This window comes from Chiloscyllium plagiosum, unplaced genomic scaffold, assembly GCF_037043375.1.
Source record: "Chiloscyllium plagiosum isolate Xiang-an unplaced genomic scaffold, Cpla_swu_hap1 HiC_scaffold_22, whole genome shotgun sequence".
Classification (NCBI taxonomy): Eukaryota; Metazoa; Chordata; class Chondrichthyes; order Orectolobiformes; family Hemiscylliidae; genus Chiloscyllium; species Chiloscyllium plagiosum.
Genome location: NW_028270160.1, coordinates 65,606,987 through 65,625,612, shown reverse-complemented (window position 1 = coordinate 65,625,612; position 18,626 = coordinate 65,606,987). Strand labels below are relative to the sequence as shown.

The window sequence follows — 18,626 nt, the reverse complement described above, 5'->3', positions numbered from 1 at the left end:
GAAAAATAACTTTTTTTCACCCAGAGGGTGGTAGGAATTTGGAACTCACTGCTAGTAGAGGCAGAAACCCTAATTTTAAATAAGCACGTGAGATGCCAAGGCCCAAAATGCTGGAAAATGGGATGAGAATAGTTACGTGGTTTCTTTTGACCGGCACAGACCCAGTGGGTCAAAGGACCTATTCTGATGCTGTAGATCTTTGACTTTAAAACCAACTTCTCCAAAACTTACTTACTTTAAGCAACTGAGAAGTGAATACCACACAGTTTCTGCAATTTCTAAAAGTCAAATGGTTCTACCTTTGCAACACAGCAGTGCAAACTTCAATTTTTCAGTTCATATTCCCAAAATAATAATGTATATTGTCCTTACAAAATGATATAAAGAAACAGCTGAAGGTACTGGATTTTGCAAAGACTATGAGCCCTGACGCATTCTGAATGGTACTCCAAAACTGAGCTCCAGAACTAGTCACACTTCTTGCCAAGTCATTCCAAGAAATTTACAACAATGCGGAAAATTACCCAGGTCTGGCATATGCACAAATACTTGGACATGTTAAACCTGACTAATTACTGCCCACGGTAGCACAGTGGTTAGCACTGCTGCCTCACAGCGCCAGAGACCCAGGTTCAATTCCCGCCTCAGGCAACTGTCTATGTGGAGTTTGCACATTTTCCCCATATCTGCGTGGGTTTCCTCCGGGGGCTCCAGTTTCCTCCCACTGTCCAAAGATGTGCACGTTAGGAGAATTGGCCATGCTAAATTGCCCGTATTGTTAGGTGCAGGGGTAAATGTAAGGGAATGGGTCTGGGTGGGTGGCGCTTCGGTGGGTCGGTGTGGACTAGTTGGGCTGAAGGGCCTGTTTCCACACTGTAAGTAATCTAATCAGTCTACCCTCAATCATAAGCAAAGTGATGGCAGTTGTCACTGATGGTACTATTAAGCAACACTGCTCAGCAATAACCTGCAGGCTGATGCACAGTTTGGGTTCTGTTAGGGCCACCCAGTTTCTGACCTCATTATAGCCTTGGTGCAAACATCAACAAAAGCGATAAACTCAAAAAAGGAAGTGAGGCCAACTGCCGTTGACATCAAGGCTGTATTTGATCAAGTGCAACATAAAGGAGCCCAAAGAAAACTAGAGTCAATGGAAATCAGGAGGATACGCTTCCCTGGTCAGTCATAATTAGCACAAAGAAAGATGGTTGTGTTTGCTGGAGGTCAGTCATCTCAGCTCCAGGACATCGCTATAGGAGTTCCTCAGGACAGTGTCTTAGGCCCAACCATCTACAGCTGCTTCATCAATGACCTTCCCTCCATCATAAGGTCAGAAGTGGGATGTTCACCAATGTTTGCTGCATGTTCAGCACCATTCATGATTTATTAGATACTGAATGCAGTAAGACATGGAGAATAACAAGGTTTGGACTGACAAGCGGAAATTAACATTCATGCCACACAATTTCCAGACAATGAACTCACCAAGCAAGAGAGACTCTAACCACTGCACCTTGACATTTAATGGCATCAGAATTGCTGAAACCCCACATTGAATGGGACTAGCCATGTAAAGGCCAACAACAGGTACAGACTGAGAATTCTGCAGTGAGAAGAACTTTCTAAACCAATGAGATCTATTACTTAGAAGGACAAGGGCAGCAGACACATAGGAACACCAACACCTGAAAATTCCCCTCCAAAACACACACCATCCTGACCTGTAAATGCATTGCCATTCCTTTAGTGTTGCACCCTGACAGCATTGTGGGCCTACATACGTCACACAGATTGGAACAGTTCAAAACAGCAGCTCATTATAATCTCCTAAAGTGCAATTGGCAACAGAAAAAAAACCGGCTAACCAGTTTTGTCCACATCCTGAATGAACAAAAACAGAATAGGAAGTAAACAACTAATAGGGCAGAGTACCCAAACAAGGAGAAATGAAAGGAGGCATAGAGAAGACCTGGGAAACGTAGATAAAAAGAAAAATGGAGCAACAAACAATGAATAAAATGATACTGAACTAACATAAGTGCATATCTAGAGGAGCAACCAAATATGAATGGACACAGGAAAACACAAATTAGAAAGCAAAATTAAGACAAATATGGCCTGATAGCACAGAGGATGTGAGAACCATGGAGTCAGCTAGAGAGACGGGAATGGCAGAAGAAACACATACAACCATACAAACAAGGGATCACAATCCCAGCGTGACTGCACGAACAGGATGCAGCACTCTCAGAGTGACCATATAAATAAGGAGTCATGCTCCAGAGTGACAAGAGCAACAGGGAGCAATACTGAGAAAGGAAGTTCTTTGCTCTAAGCCCAACGATGAGCTGCCTGTTACTCTGACTGCGAGGCTCAGGTCACACAATAAGTAGTATCTTGCATCTAACTATCTGGAAAGAATGTGACTATCTGTCACTATTGATGCAGATGCTTGCAGCACTGCTGGAACACCTGGGTCTCTTTAAATAGCTGCATTGGCTTAAATTCTGCAGTTTTAAACTTCCCACATTCCCAGCGATGCAAAATCTTTCAGGAGTGGTATTATTACTCCAAACCAGACCTGTAATTGCAAGGTCTTGCTGGAATGAAACTACAGTGGCTTTATAACAGTCCCATTAACTGCTGGCTTGCTCATTGGAATTGGATCCAGCAGCTTGACATTCCTTCAGCATTCCTGTCTAACTGCAATGGAAGTAATAGAGGTTTTAGGTTGTATCTGGGATTGAGAAGGAGTCCCGAACATAAATTTTTGAAAAATTGACTTTTCTCATTCTCAAGAGCAAATTAAGGAAAACTCCATTGAAAATGGGGATGAAAATGAAATCCTTTTATGACTATGGGATTGACATTTACACCCAGAAAGCTACAAACTATGCTCCAAACCTCCGTCATTGAAATACTTACTAACATTATATTAGGGAACATCAGCATTTAATTACTTTCAATTTTCCAACACAGCTCATCAGGTTCATTTCTCATAGAGTGTAACAGAAAGATGCAATACGCACCTGTGTATAAATGACCCTGAAAGCATCAATGATTCCAGCATACCTGTGCTCGCCCTTCACCTGGAAGGCCAGACGGGCTCGAATCATGTCAAGTGGATAAGTACATATCACTGCAGTCATCCCTGTAAGATAACACTCCTTATTGTCTGTTGTTCTCTCAAAGAACATGAAAGCAATAACAACCTAAACTCAGGCTTACATGGTCAGTAGTAAAACAAACTTGGTGTTATCGTTTGGTCATCACTCTATTTGACCAGTTTAATAAGGAACCTTGGCATGATCAAAGGTGGCTTTGTGTGACATTTTATAGCATTCTCAGTAATTAATGACTGCCTGATGCCAAAGAGGATTGCTAGTTCCTGGGAAAAATCAGCAGCTACGCCTCAACTACGAGCAACTAAAAGAAAACCGGAAAGTTCCCAGGAAGATCGAGGATGGGCACTGAAAATCAACAAACCCATAATCATTAATCATGGTCAACTTCAACACGCATTAGTCCAGCCATCAATGGCAAATGTGTCAGTGGAAATGACTACTGTATCTGCCTTCTGCTCTGAAGAAAATACTAAGCATAGTCCAATCAACAACATCACCCTTACCAACTCCGAAAGTAGTCTTGGATGCCAAGGGTGTATTGTAAGGATGTATCTGATTTCTAATTCTTTCAGTTTTTATTTTGTTAATCAGTGGGTTTCTTTATCCCAGAAAATAATGGAAGCTGTGAGCTGAGTTATGTGGATTTTAATAGACAAATGAGTCAAAGAAAGTGCAGCTGAGAAACAACCTGATTAATCATCTACTTCAACAACAGATCAAACAAATCAACAAATTTACTTCAATGCAAAAAGCCTGACAGGTTAAGGCAGATGAACTTAGGGCCTGGTTGGGAACATGGGACTGGGATATCATAGCTATTACTGAAACGTGGCACAAGGATAGACACGACTGGTAGCTTAATGTTCCGGGGTACAGGTGCTATAGCAAGAAAAGAAAGGGAGACAAAAGAGGAGGGGGAATGGCATTTTTGGTTAGAGATAACATTATGGCTGTACTTAGGGAGGATGCTCCTGGGAGATCATCCTGTGAAGGTATATGGCTGGAACTGAGAAATAAGAAAGAGATGATCACCTTGTTGGAATTGTATTATAGGACCCCAATAGTCAGCGGGAAATTGAAAGCAAATATGTAGGAAAATCACAGATATCTGTAAGGTTAATAGTTATAATGGTAGGGGAGTTAAACTTTCCAAACATACACAAGGACTATCATAGTGTTAAGGCCTTGGATGGGGAGGAATTTGTTAAATGTGTAAAATACAAGTTTCTTATTCAGTATGTGGATGTAACCAATATAGAAGGAATAATACTTGAATGTCTGTTGGAAAATAAGGCAAAGGCAAGTGACTGAGGTGACAGTGGGAGAGCACTTCTGGGCAAGTGATCGTTTTAAAAGAAGTGACAGAGAAGGATAGACCTGATCCAAAAGTTAAAGTTATAAATTGAAGTAAGGCCGATTTTGATGGTATTAGACAGGAACTTTCAAAAGTTGATTGGGGAAATCTATTTGCAGGTAAAGGAATGGTTGGGAAGCAGGAGGCCTGTGAAAATGAAATAACAAGAGATCAGAGACAGTATGTTGCTGTTAGTGTGTAGAGCAAGGTACAGGAAATGCTCAATGACTAAAGAAATTGAGGCTTTGATCAAGAAAAAGGAGGCATATATCAGGTATAGGCAGGTGGGATCAAATGAATCACCAGAGGGCCAAGGGAGTAGACATAAAAGGGAAATCAGAAGGGCAAAAAGGGGACATGAGTTAGCTTTGGCAAACTGTAAATTTGTAAGGAAAAGCCAGAGAACTATATACCAGTGAGCCTTATGTCAGCAGTGGGAAGTTGTTGGACAGGATTCTAAGGGACAGGATTTATATGCATTTGGAAAGGCAAGAACTTATCCGGGATAGTCAATGGCTTTGTGCACAGAAGATCTTGTCTCACTAACTTGACTGAGTTTTTTTGAAAAGGTGACAAAGATTGATGAAAGCAGATATTGTCTATATGTACTTCAGCAAAGCATTCGACAAGGTTCTGTGTGGTATTCAGGTTACTAAGATTAGATCACATGAGATCCGGGGGAGCTAACAAACTGGATACAAAACTGGCTTGAAGTTAGGAGACAGATGGTGATGGAAGAAGGTTGATTTTCAGATTGGAGGCTTGTGGCCAGCAATGTGCACAAGGATCGGTGCTGGGTCCACTGTTTTTTGTCATTTACATAAACAAATTGGATGTTAACATAGGAAGTACAATTTATAAGATGACACCGAAATAGGTGGTGTTGTGGACAGTGAAGGTTATCGCAGAGTACAATAGGCCAATGAGTAGCAGATGCAGTTTCAATTAGATAAATGTGAGGTGTTGCATTTTGGTAAGGCAAATCAGTGCAGGACTTGTACAGTTAATGATAGGGCTCTCAGTACTTTTGCTGAACAGAGATCTTGGGGTGCAGTGCATAATTCCTTGAAAGTGGAGTTGGAGATAGACAGGGTGGTGAAGGCAGCAACTATAATGCTTTCATTGATCAAAACATTGAGTATGGGGGTTGGGAAGTCATGTTGCGACTGCCCAAAACATTAATGAGGATACTTTTGGAATACTGCGTATGATTCTGGTCGCCCTTCTATAGGAAAGGTGTTGTTAAACTTGAGAGAGTGCAGAAAAGATTTACAAGGATGCTGTTAAAACTGGAATGTCGAATAGGCTGGGACTCTTTTCCCTGGAGCATCACAGATTGAGTGCCCTTATAGTGGTTTATACAATCTTGAGGGACATGGATAAGTCTGAGGAGTCATGGAGCTGCACATTGTGCAATCATCAGAAAACATCTCCACTTCTGACTTTATGATGGAGGGAATGTCATTTATGAAGCAGTTAAAAATGGTTGGTTCAGGCTTGTCTAACAGCTTTGAGATTCTTATTCCCTGTGTGAATGGCAGTGAATGCTGTAGGGAGGATGAGCAACGATAGTAGACTCGCCAACTTTAAGGGTATTTAAGTGGTCATTGGACAGGCATATGAACGAGAATGGAATAGTATAGGTTAGATGAGCTTCAGATTGGTTCCACATGTCGGCGCAACAAGAAGGGCAGAAGGGCCTGTTGTGTGTTCAAACTGACCACTGCACCATGGTAAAGAAGCCATTTAAGAGGGGGGGGAGAAAAGAGAAATGTCAATGTAATCAGGTGATAGTACAGTCAGGGGAATAGGCATTATTCGCTGTGGACAGGTTTGAGAAGGTCGTGTTGCCTGCTTGGTGCCCAGATTCAGAATCTCTCATCTGGGCTGCACAAGAACTTAGAGTGGGAGGGGAAAGATCCAAGTGTCTTGATCCATGGTAGAGGTATAGATAGCAAGGAGGTTCTGCTGACGGAATATGAATAGCTGGGGACTAAATGAAAAAGCAGAAGCAAAAAAGGTAATAATCTCTGGATTACTACTGGACCCAAAGCTAATTGGTCAACAAACTTAAAGAGGAAAACCAGTGGCTTAATGATTGGTGTGGGAAAATGGATTTGAATTCATTAGGCGCTGGTACTAGTACTGGAGAAGGAGGAAGCTGTTCCAGTGGGATGGACTCCACCTGAATCACGCTAAGACCAGTGTCCTTGTAAACTGCGTAACTAGGGCTGTGGATAACACTTTAAACTAAATGGGGTCATGAGGGTGGGGGGGTGATCTGCATGGGAAATTATGGAAAAATTTCAAGGAGGGTTATAAGTGATAAGATTTATAATCATCCGGAGAGGAATAAGTTAATTAGGGATAGTCAACACAGTTTTGTGAAGGGTAAGTCAAGCCTCACACACCTTATTGAGTTATTTGAGAAGGTGACCAAACAGGTGGATGACAGTAAAGCAGTTGATGTGGTGCATACAGATTTCAGTAAGGTGTTTGATAAGGTTCTCCACAGTAGGCTATTGCACAAAATACAAAGACATGCGATTGAGGGTGATTTAGCAGCTTGGATCAGAAATTGGCGAGCTGAAAGAAGACACAGGGTGGTGGTTGAAGGGAAAAATTCATCCTGGAGTTCAGTTATTACTGGTGTACCACATGGATCTGTTTGGATCCACTACTGTTTGTCATTTTTATAAATGACCTGGATGAGGGCATAGAAGGATCAGTTAGTACATTTGTGGATGATGCTAAGGTCAGTGGAGTTGTGGACAGAACTGAAGGATGTTGCAGGTTATAGAGGGACATAGATAAGCTACAGAGCTGGGCTGACAGGTGGCAAATGGAGTTTAACGCGGAAAAATGTGAGGTGATTCACTTTGAAAGGAGTAGCTGGAATGCAGAGTACTTAGTTAATGGTAAGATTTTTGGTAGTGTAGATGAGCTGAGGGATCTCGGTGTCCAGGTACATAGATTCCTGAACGTTGCCACCCAGGTTTATAGGCTTGTTACGAAGGCATACAGTGTGTTGGCTCTTATTGGCAGAGGGATTGAGGTTCAGAATCACGAGGTCATGCTGCAGCTGTACAAATCTCTGGTGCGGCTGCACTTGGAACATTGCATACAGTTCTTGTCACCACATTATAGAAAGGATGTAGAAGCTTTGGAAAGGGTTCAGAGGGGATTTACAACGATGTTGCCTCATATGAAGGGATGGTTTTATGAGGAAAGGCTGAGGGACTTGAAACTGTTTTCATTAGAGAGAAGAAGGTTGAGAGGTGACTTAATTAAGACATATAAGATAATCAGAGGTTAGATAGGGTGGACAGTGAGAGCCTTTTTCCACAGATGGCGGTGGCTAGCATGAGGGGACATAGCTTTAAATTGAGGGGTGATAGATATAGGATAGATGGAGGTAGTTTCTTTACTCAGAGAGTAGTAGGGGCAAAGAACACCCTGCATGCAACAGTAATAGACTCACCAAGTTTAAAGGCATTTCAATGGTAATTGGATAGGCATATGGATGAGAATGGAATAGTGTAGGATAGATAGACTTCAGATTGATTTCACATGTCGATGCAACATTGAGGGCTGAAGGGCCTGTACTGCACTATAATGTTCCATGTTCTAGGGGAGGAATCAGCAGACGTAATTAAAGTTACCAGAACAAGTAATAGGCTAGAGAGTATGGGAAGTGTCAGAAATCTAACTTCAGGCTCAACAGATAGTGGTAAAACCATGAGAAGGAGGGAGTCAACGCATCACTGAGTGTGCTGTACTTAAATGCGTGCAGTATACAAAACAAGGCAAATGAGCTTATAATGTGGATTGAAATTGGCAGGTATGATGTTGTGGGTATCACAGAGTCATGGCTACAAGGAGATCCGTGCCGGAGACAAAAGTTCTGCAGATGCTGGATTCCAAGGTAGACAAGCAGGAGGCTAGAAGAACACAGTAAGCCAGACAGCATTAGGAGGTGAAGAAGTCAACATTTTGGCTGTAACCCTTCTTCAGGACTGAGGATGGATGTAAGGGGAGCTGCAGATAAAGGGGGTGGGGGCAGGGTGCTGAGGTGGGGATAGGCGAACACAGATAGAGGGTACAACCTGGTTGGTCGATGAGAGGAATGAATCCGGTTGGTGCTGGAAGGAAGGGTCGATGAGAGGAAGGAAAGGGAGGAGGAGGGGGAGGGCCTGGGAAGTGAGTCAGGTGATGGGAAGCGAGATTATTTGAAATTGGAGAACTCAAATGTTGATTCCTTAGGTTAGATTAGATTACTTACAGTGTGGAAACATGCCCTTCGGCCCAACAAGTCCACACCACCCTCTGAAGAGCAACCAACTCAGACCCATTCCCCGACATTTACCCCTGCACCTAACACTACGGGCAATTTAGCACGGCCAATTCACCTAACCTGCACATTTTTGGACTGTGGGAGGAAACCGGAGCACCCGGAGGAAACCCGTGCAGACACTGGGAGAATGTGCAAACTCCACCTAGACAGTTGCCTGAGGCGGGAATTGAACCCAGGACTCTGGCACTGAGGCAGCAGTGCTAACCACCGTGCCGCCCAAATTTCCTCTGGGTTGCTGAGGCAGAAGATGAGATATTCTTCCTCCAAATTGCAGTCAGATTTGTTGTGACAATGGAGGAGGCCAAGGATGGTCACGTCGGAAAGGGAACGAGATGGGGAATTAAAATGGACGGTGATTGGGATATCAGGACTGGTAACCAAATATCCAAAAGTGTGTGTCCTACCAAAAGGTCAGGCAGATGAGCAGAGAGGATTGGGTTGTCTTGTTAGTAAGAATTAAAATTAAATTGATAGCAAGAAGTGATATAGAGTCAAAAGGTGTACAATCTATGTGGGTAAAATTCAGGAAACCCAAAGGGAAAAAAAACCATGATGGAAGTTGTGTACAGCAGGCCTCTTAGCAGTAGTCAGGAATCTGAGGAAGAAAATATATCTGGAGATAGAAAAACCATGTAAGAAAGGCATTACTACAAGATGAAGGATGGGAAAAATTTCTGGCTGTAACAGCTGCTCCTTTTTTGAGGTGTTTTATGTGTTGGAGGTGATTCCCTCAAATTAGCAGCAATTACTGTTTTATATGCTGTTGCTTTGTTTTAGAAATTTGTAGAACAAGAAATCAAAACAACAGCACCATTTAAAAGGGAGAAAAACAGGCAAAGGCAGCACATGGTGAGGTCAGTGCGGGAGAGAGAGAGAGAAAGAAACCCACACTGCTGACTGACACAGCTGTTGAACCTGTGCAGTTAATGCCTTTGCTGTTTGAATTCATGTATTGCTGGACATCGGAGTGTGTCTGGAAAAATTAACAAACAGTGAAATCCACTACTAATCTTGGAGGAACCTGTTTGAGCGAGGTCACAGCACAGAAAGAGATGTGAATATTTTTACGTGTAGTCTTACAGAAAGTCTACAGTAGTGAGTAGACTGGGTTTTTTTTCGATTATATGTTTCATTGAGAAATGTCTCTTGATTAAACTTAAAAATATAAGCCGGAAGTATGAAGTTAGCATGGAGCAGTGATAAAGGAATAAGACAGTACTATTTTCTGGTTCTGTAGACTGGAAGTACAAAAATGACCTTTATTAGAGTGATATGCTCTTCTTGTTGGATGTGGGAGTTCAGGGAGAATTTATGTGTTACTGAGGATTATATCTGTAATAAACGTTGTTGGTTGCAACCCCATCAGATCGAATGGATCGGTTGGAGAGACAGCTAGAGGCAATGATTTGGAAAATGTAGAGGATGATGGATGGGTGTTATAGGAAGAGAGAAAAGTTGCAGATACAGTCACATAGATGGGTTAATTCCAGGAATGTTACGAGGGGTATGCAGGTAATGCAGGAGTTTTCTGTGGCTATACCCATTTCAAACAAGTATACTGTTTTGGAAAATGTAGAGGGTGATGGATTTTCAGGAAAATGTAGTACGAACAGCCAAGTTTCTGGTATTGAGACTGGTCTAATGCAATGAGGGGTACATAGAGTTCCAAGAGATCAACTATGTTGGGGGACTCTCTAGTCCGAGGCACAGATGGACGTTGCTGCGGCCAGCAGCGAAAAATCAGAATGGTATGTTGCCTCCCTGATGCCACGATCAAGGATGTCTCAGAGAGGGTGCAGGATGTTCTCAAGGAGGAGAGGGGCGAGCAGGAGGTCATTGTACACATTGGAACCAATGACAAAGGAAGGCAAAAGGATGAGATTCTGAAGGGAGAACACAGAAAGTTAGGCAGGAATTTAAAAAGGAGATCCTCGATAGTAGTAATATCTGGATTAATCCCGGTGCTGCGAGCTAGTGAGGGCAGGAATAGGAGGATAGAGCAGATGAATGCATGGCTGAGGAGCTGGCGTATGGCAGAACGATTCACATTTTTGGATCATTGGAATCTCTTCTGGGGTAGAAGTGACCTGTACAAGAAGGACGGATTGCACCTAAATTGGAAGGGGGCTAATATACTGGCAGGGAGATTTGCTAGAGCTGCCCAGGAGGATTTAAACTATTACATTGGGGGGTGGGACCCAGGGAAATAGCGAGGAAAGAGATCAATCTGAGACAGGTACAGTTGAGAAAAGAGAGTCAAACAGTCAGGGCAGGCGGGGACAAAGCAGAGAACAAGGTAGGCCTGATAAATTAAACTGCTGAGAACAGAAGTGAGTCAAACAGTCAGGGCAGGCAGGGACAAGGTAGGACTAATAAATCAAACTGCATTTATTTCAATGCAAGGGGAGAAAGTGAGGTCTGCAGATGCTGGAGATCAAAGTTGAAACTTTATTGCTGGAACAGCACAGCAGGTCAGGCAGCATCCAGGGAACAGGAGATTCGACGTTTCGGGCACAGGCCGAAGAAGGGCCTGTGCCCGAAACGTCGAATCTCCTGTTCCCTGGATGCTGCCTGACCTGCTGTGCTGTTCCAGCAATAAAGTTTCAATGCAAGGGGCCTAACAGGGAAGGCAGATGAACTCAGGGCATGGTTAGGAACATGGGACTAGGATATCATTGCAATTACGGAAACATGGCTCAGGGATGGGCAGGACTGGCAGTTTCATGTTCCAGGATACATATGCTACAGGAAGGATAGAAAGGGAGGCAAGAGAGAAGAGGGAGTGCCATTTTTGATAAGGGATAGCATTACAGCTGTGCTGAGGGAGGATATTCCTGGAAATACATCCAGGGAAGTTATTTGGGTGGAACTGAGAAATAAGAAAGGGATCATCATCTTATTGGGATTGTATTATAGACCCCCTAATAGTCAGAAGAAAATTGAGAAACAAACTTGTAAGAAGATATAGACTGTAGGGAAATAGATGGTGACATCTTGCAAAATGTCCAGATTACAGAGGAGGAAGTGCTGGATGTCTTGAAACGGATAAAAGTGGATACATCCCCAGGACCTGATCAGGTGTACCCGAGAACTCTGTGGGAAGCTAGAGAAGTGATTGCTGGGCCTCTTGCTGAGATATTTGTATCATCGATAGTCACAGGTGAGGTGCCGGAAGACTGTAGGTTAGCAAACGTGGTGCCACTGTTTAAGAAAGGCGGTAAAGACAAGCCAGGGAACTATAGACCAGTGAGCCTGACCTCGGTGGTGGGCAAATTGTTGGAAGGAATCCTGAGGGACAGGATGTATATGTATTTGGAAAGGCAAGGACTGATTCGGGATAGTCAACATGGCTTTGTGTGAGGGAAATCATGTCTCACAAACTTGATTGAGTTTTTTGAAGAAGTAACAAAGAAGATTGATGAGGGCAGAGAAGATGATGTGATCTATATGGACTTCAATAAGGTGTTTGACAAGGTTCCCCACAGTAGACTGATTAGCAAGGTTAGATCTCATGGAATACAGGGAGAACTAGTCATTTGGATATAGAACTAGCTCAAAGGTAGAAGACAGATGGTGGTGGTGGAGGGTTGTTTTTCAGATTGGAGGCCTGTGACCAGTGGAGTGCCACAAGGATCGGTGCTGGGCCCTCTACTTTTTGTCATTTACATAAATGATTTGGATGTGAGCATAAGAGGTACAGTTAGTAAGTTTGCAGATGACACCAAAGTTGGAGGTGTAGTGGACAGCGAAGAGGGTTACCTCAGATTACAACAGGATCTTGATCAGATGGGCCAATGGGCTGAGAAGTGGCAGATGGAGTTTAATTCAGATAAATTCAGAGGTGCTGCATTTTGGGAAAGCAAATCTTAGCAGGATCTTATACACTTAATGGTAAGGTCCGAGGGAGTGTTGCTGAATAGAGAGTGCAGGTTCATAGCTCCTTGATAGTGAAGGTGGCTTTTGGTATGCTTTCCTTTATTGGTCAGAGTATTGAGTACAGGAGTTGGTGTTGTGAAACTTGAAAGAGTTCAGAAAAGATTTACAAGGATGTTGCAAGGGTTGGAGGATCTGAGCTACAGGGAGAGGCTGAACAGGCTGGGGCTGTTTTTCCTGGAGCATTGGAGGCTGAGGGGTGACCTTATAGAGGTTTACAAAATTATGAGGGGTATAGATAGGATAAATAGACAAAGTCTTTTCCCTGGAGTCCAGAAGTAGAGGGCATATGTTTAGGGTGAGAGGGGAAAGATATAAAAGAGACCTAAGGGGCAACTTTGTCACGCAGAGGGTGGGACATGTATGGAATGAGCTGCCAGAGGAAGTGGTGGAGGCTGGTACAATTGCAACATTTAAAAGGCATTTGGATGGGTATATGAATAGGAAGTGTTCGGAGGGATATGGGCCAGATGCTGGCAGGTGGGACTAGATTGGATTGGGATATCTGGTCGGCATGGACGGGTTGGACTAAAGGGTCTGTTTCCATGGAGTACATCTCTCTGACTCTATGAGAGACTTAACAAACGATATCCAAGTCTTTTTCAATACATAATTTCAGTTACATCACTCTGTAAACGTTTGCTATAAATTCTGTATTTTATAATCTTATACTCCATAACCACCTGATGAAGGAGCAGTGCTCCAAAAACGAGTGCTTCCAAAGAAACCTGTTGCACTATATCCTGGTGTTGTGTGATTTTTAACTTTGTACACCCCAGTCCAATAATGGCACCTCCAGTTCAACTTTCCTCTTATTGACTGGGCCTCTCTACAGCCGGGGGCTTGGATAGAAAACAATTTGTTAGATGTGTCAAGAAAGGCTCTTTGAGACAGTATGTTGACAATCCAACCAGAGAAGCGACCATACTAGACTTGTTATTTGGGGAATGAACCAGGTCAGGTGATCGATGTTTCAGTAGGACAGCATTTTGGGCTTCGAGACTAATAACTCCATAAGATTTTAAGTAGACATGGACAAGGGTAGGATTAACCCTCTGGTGAGGGTGCTTAATTGAGCAAGGGTCAATTACATCCAAATTAGACAGGAACTGGGAAATGTGGATTGGGAGCAGATATTTGAGAGCAGGTCCATGTCTGGTATGTGGGAGGCTTATGGTGAGCAGTTGATTAAAGCGCAGGTCTTGCATGTCACTGCAAAATTAAAGGATAGGAATAGCAGGATCCAGAAACCATGGGTGACAAAGGAAATTGTAAGCTCAGTCAAAATAATAAAGAAAGCATAGGATTGGTCTATGCAGAAGCCGAAAGCCTTAGAGGAGTATAGAGAAATTAGGAAGGAACTTAAATGCAGAATTAGAAAGGGGAGGAAACAAAGGAGAATATTTCTACATAATAAGTGGTAATGACCTGGAATTCATGATGTACAAGTTTGATGGAAGCAGAAACAAGGAATGATTTCAAAAAGAGACTGTTTGGGTACTTTGAGGGAAATAATGGGCTCAGTGGTTAGCACTGTTGCTTCACAGCACCAGGGATTCCATTTGGGTTCAATTCTCAATCTCAGGCTAAGAATATGGAGTTTGCACATTCGCCCCATGTCTGCAGGGGCTTCCTCTAAGTGCTCTGGTTTCCTCCCACAGTCTAAAGATGTGCAGGTTAGGTGGACTGGCCTTGCTAAATTGCCCACAGTGTCCAGGGATGTGCGGGCCAGGTGGACTAGCAGGTGGGAAATGCAGAGTTACAAGGATAAAGTAGTGGGGTGTGTCTGGGATGAATGCTCTTTGGAGGGTGTGTGTGGACCTGATGGGCTGAATGGCCTGCTTCCACACTGTATGAATTCTATAATCAGGACTAGAGTGGGTAGGAGGACTGGTTGACTGCTGGGTGACAGCTTGGAGTAGATGGACCAAATGGCCTCCTCTATGCCATAACTGATCCAAAAACTTCATTAAAAGCACTGTTAATTTTTTTTAAGCAATTTCAGAGATTTTCTTCACACCAGCTACATTGGAAGATTATCAAGAATTCAGAAGGAAACAAATTACCTGCCATGGATCCAGCCATTAATCGGTGAATGTGCCCAGAGATACCAAGTTTGGCTATCAAGAGCTGAGAAAAATCAAAATGACATTCATTTGTTCACAATTCTAAACACACAAAAATCATTCCCAACTATTGCCACAATACACATTAGTGCATTGATGAATTACTTAAGACATCTCACAAATCCCAGTAACTTCACTGATATACACACTCATGTGTTACTATGATCAACTATTGTTCTAAATTCTACAAAATGCAGTCCCAGTCATACTCCCTTCATTCAAAAATCCCTTCAGAGTCTGGTGGAGCTTCACTGTCCCCGCCAAGACAAATATAGGTATTTTCGCAGCAACCTGTTCAGAGAAATGTTATTACAGCAGTTGGACCTCCAAGCTCAGATGTAGAGATATAAGAGCCATCACCTAGGTACTTGCACCAACACCATATACATCATAGGGAAGACTACAAACTATATTGTCTAGCTATCACCATTGTTAACAGCTAACCCGAGAATGCAAGTTTTTAAAAAAAAAGTTTTGTGATTTACATATGAAAGAAGTGAAACTATCACTGTATTCTAACAGCTGAAAGACTTAACAGACAATCAATTTTTCAATGTATAATTTCAGTTACATCACACTGTAAAGTTTTGCTATAAATTCTGTGTGTTAGGATTGAGCCCTCCATACCACTGGTGAAGGAGCGTCGCTCCGAAAGCTTGTGTGCTTCCAATTAAACCTGTTGGACTATAACCTGGTGTTGTGTGATTTTTAACTTTGTACATCCCAGTCCAACACCGGCAAATCCAAATCATAACTATATTTGTGTCAGCTATTTGATGCGGTTATCCAACCATACTCTCTCCCCTAAGTAAAACCAAAAGAATGAAGATGTTGTAAATCAGAAACAAAAACACAAATTGCTGGAGAAGCTCAGCAGATCTGGCAGCAACTGTGAAGATAAATCAGAGTTCACATTTTGGATCCAATGACCCTTCCTCAGAACTGGGTTCGCAACATTTACTCTGATTTCTCTCCACAGACGCTGCCAGACCCACTCAGCTCATTCAGCAATTTCTGTTTTTGATACCCTCTTCCCTTCTCTCTGCTGCTCATCATTTTCCTGCTCCTCAAAGTACTCATCCAACTCTCTTCTGGGGAGTCAATAGAATTCAAAAGTGCTTTACAAACACAAATAATCAAAGGATAGTCAAGGGAGAGATTATGTTGGTTAGGGAGCAAATAGGAGGCAGTGGGTATGGCTGAGTGTGAGGTGATTCATTTTGGTAGATGGGATAGGAAGAGGCAATATCAAATTAATGGCAGAGTTCAAAACAGGAATAGGGGAACATGAACAGAATTATGACAGGTTTGGCCAATATAGACAAAAGAAAAGCTGGTGGAAACTAAGGGATACAATTTTAAGGTTTTGAGCAACAGCATAGAATATTGAAGACTGCCTCATACAGTAGGTAACAAAATCAGAAATCAATGATTTAAGAGAAAATTGGAGGAGTACAGAGTACAAAAGGGAAATAAACTTGTAAGGTCAGGAAGAAAGTAATGGACTGAAATACTCAATAGAGGGCTGAAATAATAATATGACAGGAGTTTCTGTGCTATCATGATCCTATGATCTTTTGCCATTCTAAACTCTCATAATTATTGGTCACTGCTCAACAGACATGGGGGCAGCAGTAAATTAATCCCCAAAAGTCAAGATGCCTGGGAAAATCCATGCATGAGGATGACCAGACAAATGTCACTGCCTTTGCAGAATGAACAGAATCAGCTGGGAGCTGCTCTTCCAATCTCAGGCTGGTTCTCTTTCATGCCTGCTGCTGATTGGCCAACTGACATTTCTCGGTAGCAAACATGAGCAAGATACAGCCTGTGATTGAAGGAGCAATGAACATATAAGACAAAAATGAAACTAAGTAAGCCAGAGGTGAAGAAGACTTTCACTGTGTGTTTGAGGGTGACAAATGGGCAGAAAGCCCTTAGCCATTGGACAACAGGGGTAGGAAGTAAGAGGCTTCAAGGGAGTGAAGAGAGGGATTGTACTGAAAGAAGTACAGTGAGAAAACGATAGCCTACAAGTGAAAGGGAAGGGTTGGGAGAAGTCTGCGACTAGAGTGATGGGTCGAGTTGCGAAAATAACAAGGGCAAGGCTGTGAATGGGCAGGAGGACCGCACTGGGTGAAGGAGGATGCTATGAGGGGTCGGTGAAGAAAGGAGGTTGAAAATGCAGGCAGGTAAGAGTGCAAGGCTACTGCCTGAGTAAAAGGGAAGGCATGGGGCAAGTAGGTAAGGCTGGAAGGGTGAGAAGGGGAGGCAGGAAGGGAGAAGAGTTTTAAACTAATCAACAATCAGCTAATAAACTAATCAGCTAACTAAGAAACAAGCAAAAATGAAATTTGAAATCAATTCTGGCAAATGTATGTGGATTCTCTCATTTAAATGCCCAAACGTTCAGGTGCCACTATATGGGAATGAATGTAATGGATGCTATTGCAATGAAAACTTGTCAATTAAGTCAGAGTTTGAGATCTGAGATGATAAATAAAGGGTAGAACTGTAGTAACTAGTTATATATTCCAGCTTTGTGCACATGCAATGGAAACGCATTAGTTGGGACATCAGTCTGTAGAAGTGCTTTTAGGATGATAGCTTTGTGTGTGTCAGTTACTTTGATATAAAAAAAACTTTCGCTGCCAACTTATGCCTGTTGTCTTATGCCTATTTTAATATGGCAATGTCTAGCAAATCAATAATTTTCTTGTGCATCGGTACTTCATGTTTAATACAGAATTCATATTGAGAATATCAATGAATTCTTCTCTCTCTGCTTCGGTGCAAGTTGATATCCACAAATATAAAAGGTACTGCTACTCAGCAACTGCATCATCAAATGCATTTGTTCATAAGAATGAAAAAAGGAGACTTGAATACTAAAAAGTAGCCCTCAAAATTTAAAAAGCAGCCCTCGAGAAAATCTCAAAAAGAAGTTTCCTGATATAGACCTGCCATTCTCTCCTAATGGTCAATTTCCTCATCCCATGAACCTATCTCATGAACCTTTAGTGAACTCAAGGCAAGTAGGTCCTTCTTGAGGTAACACGTTTTAAGCCACACACTCTGTTCCAGGTATGATCTCACTAAAACTCTCCATAATTGCAAGAAGAATTTTTCATTTACAAACACTGTAATAAAGACTAACACTAATGTTTTCATATTTGCTGTCTAATCAGTATTCAACCCTGAATACTGACAAAGAAGGGGATTCCTCTGGAGACTGCAGCCAAAGTCAAGTCCAAGTCCACAGCACAATGGGTGGCTCAGCTATACATGGACGGAAGAGAAATGTTAAGACAGCAATATTGATGGGGGCTGAAGAGAAGGTTCTGGATTTATGTGACATTAGAATAAGTTCTGTGGAAACTCAGAATCCCGACAGGGTGGAGGCAGGCCAATAAGCCCATCAAGTCCACACTGGCCCTCCGAAGAGCATCCTTGGCACTGTGAGGCAGCAAAGCTAATGACTGAGCCACCCCAAAGGAGAGGCTGGATAAGCTGGGGTGTAGGAAGCTGAGGAGTGACTTGATAGAGGTTTTAAAATTATGAGAGGCATAGATAAGGTGAATCGCCAGGGTAGGGCAGTCCAAGACTAGAGGGCCCAGGTTTAAGGGGAGAAAGGAAAGATTTAAAAGGGACCTGAGGGACAACGTTTTCACACGGACAGTGGTGCATATATGGAATGAGCTGCCAGAGAAAGTGGTAGAAGTGGGCACAATTGC

The 18,626-nt window shown here is 42.6% G+C and overlaps 1 protein-coding gene across 1 annotated transcript in view; it reads right to left on the bottom strand.

Moving 5' to 3' along the window:
• slc25a16 (solute carrier family 25 member 16) overlaps positions 1–18,626 on the bottom strand; it is an 80,755-nt gene that overhangs the window by 16,833 nt on the left and 45,296 nt on the right. Inside the window, exons 5-6 of the mRNA XM_043712243.2 lie at positions 14,833–14,896; positions 3,030–3,151 (exon numbers count right to left, since the gene is read on the bottom strand). Coding sequence (XP_043568178.2) covers positions 3,030–3,151; positions 14,833–14,896 — 186 coding nt within the window. The remainder of the gene's footprint in view (positions 1–3,029; positions 3,152–14,832; positions 14,897–18,626) is intronic.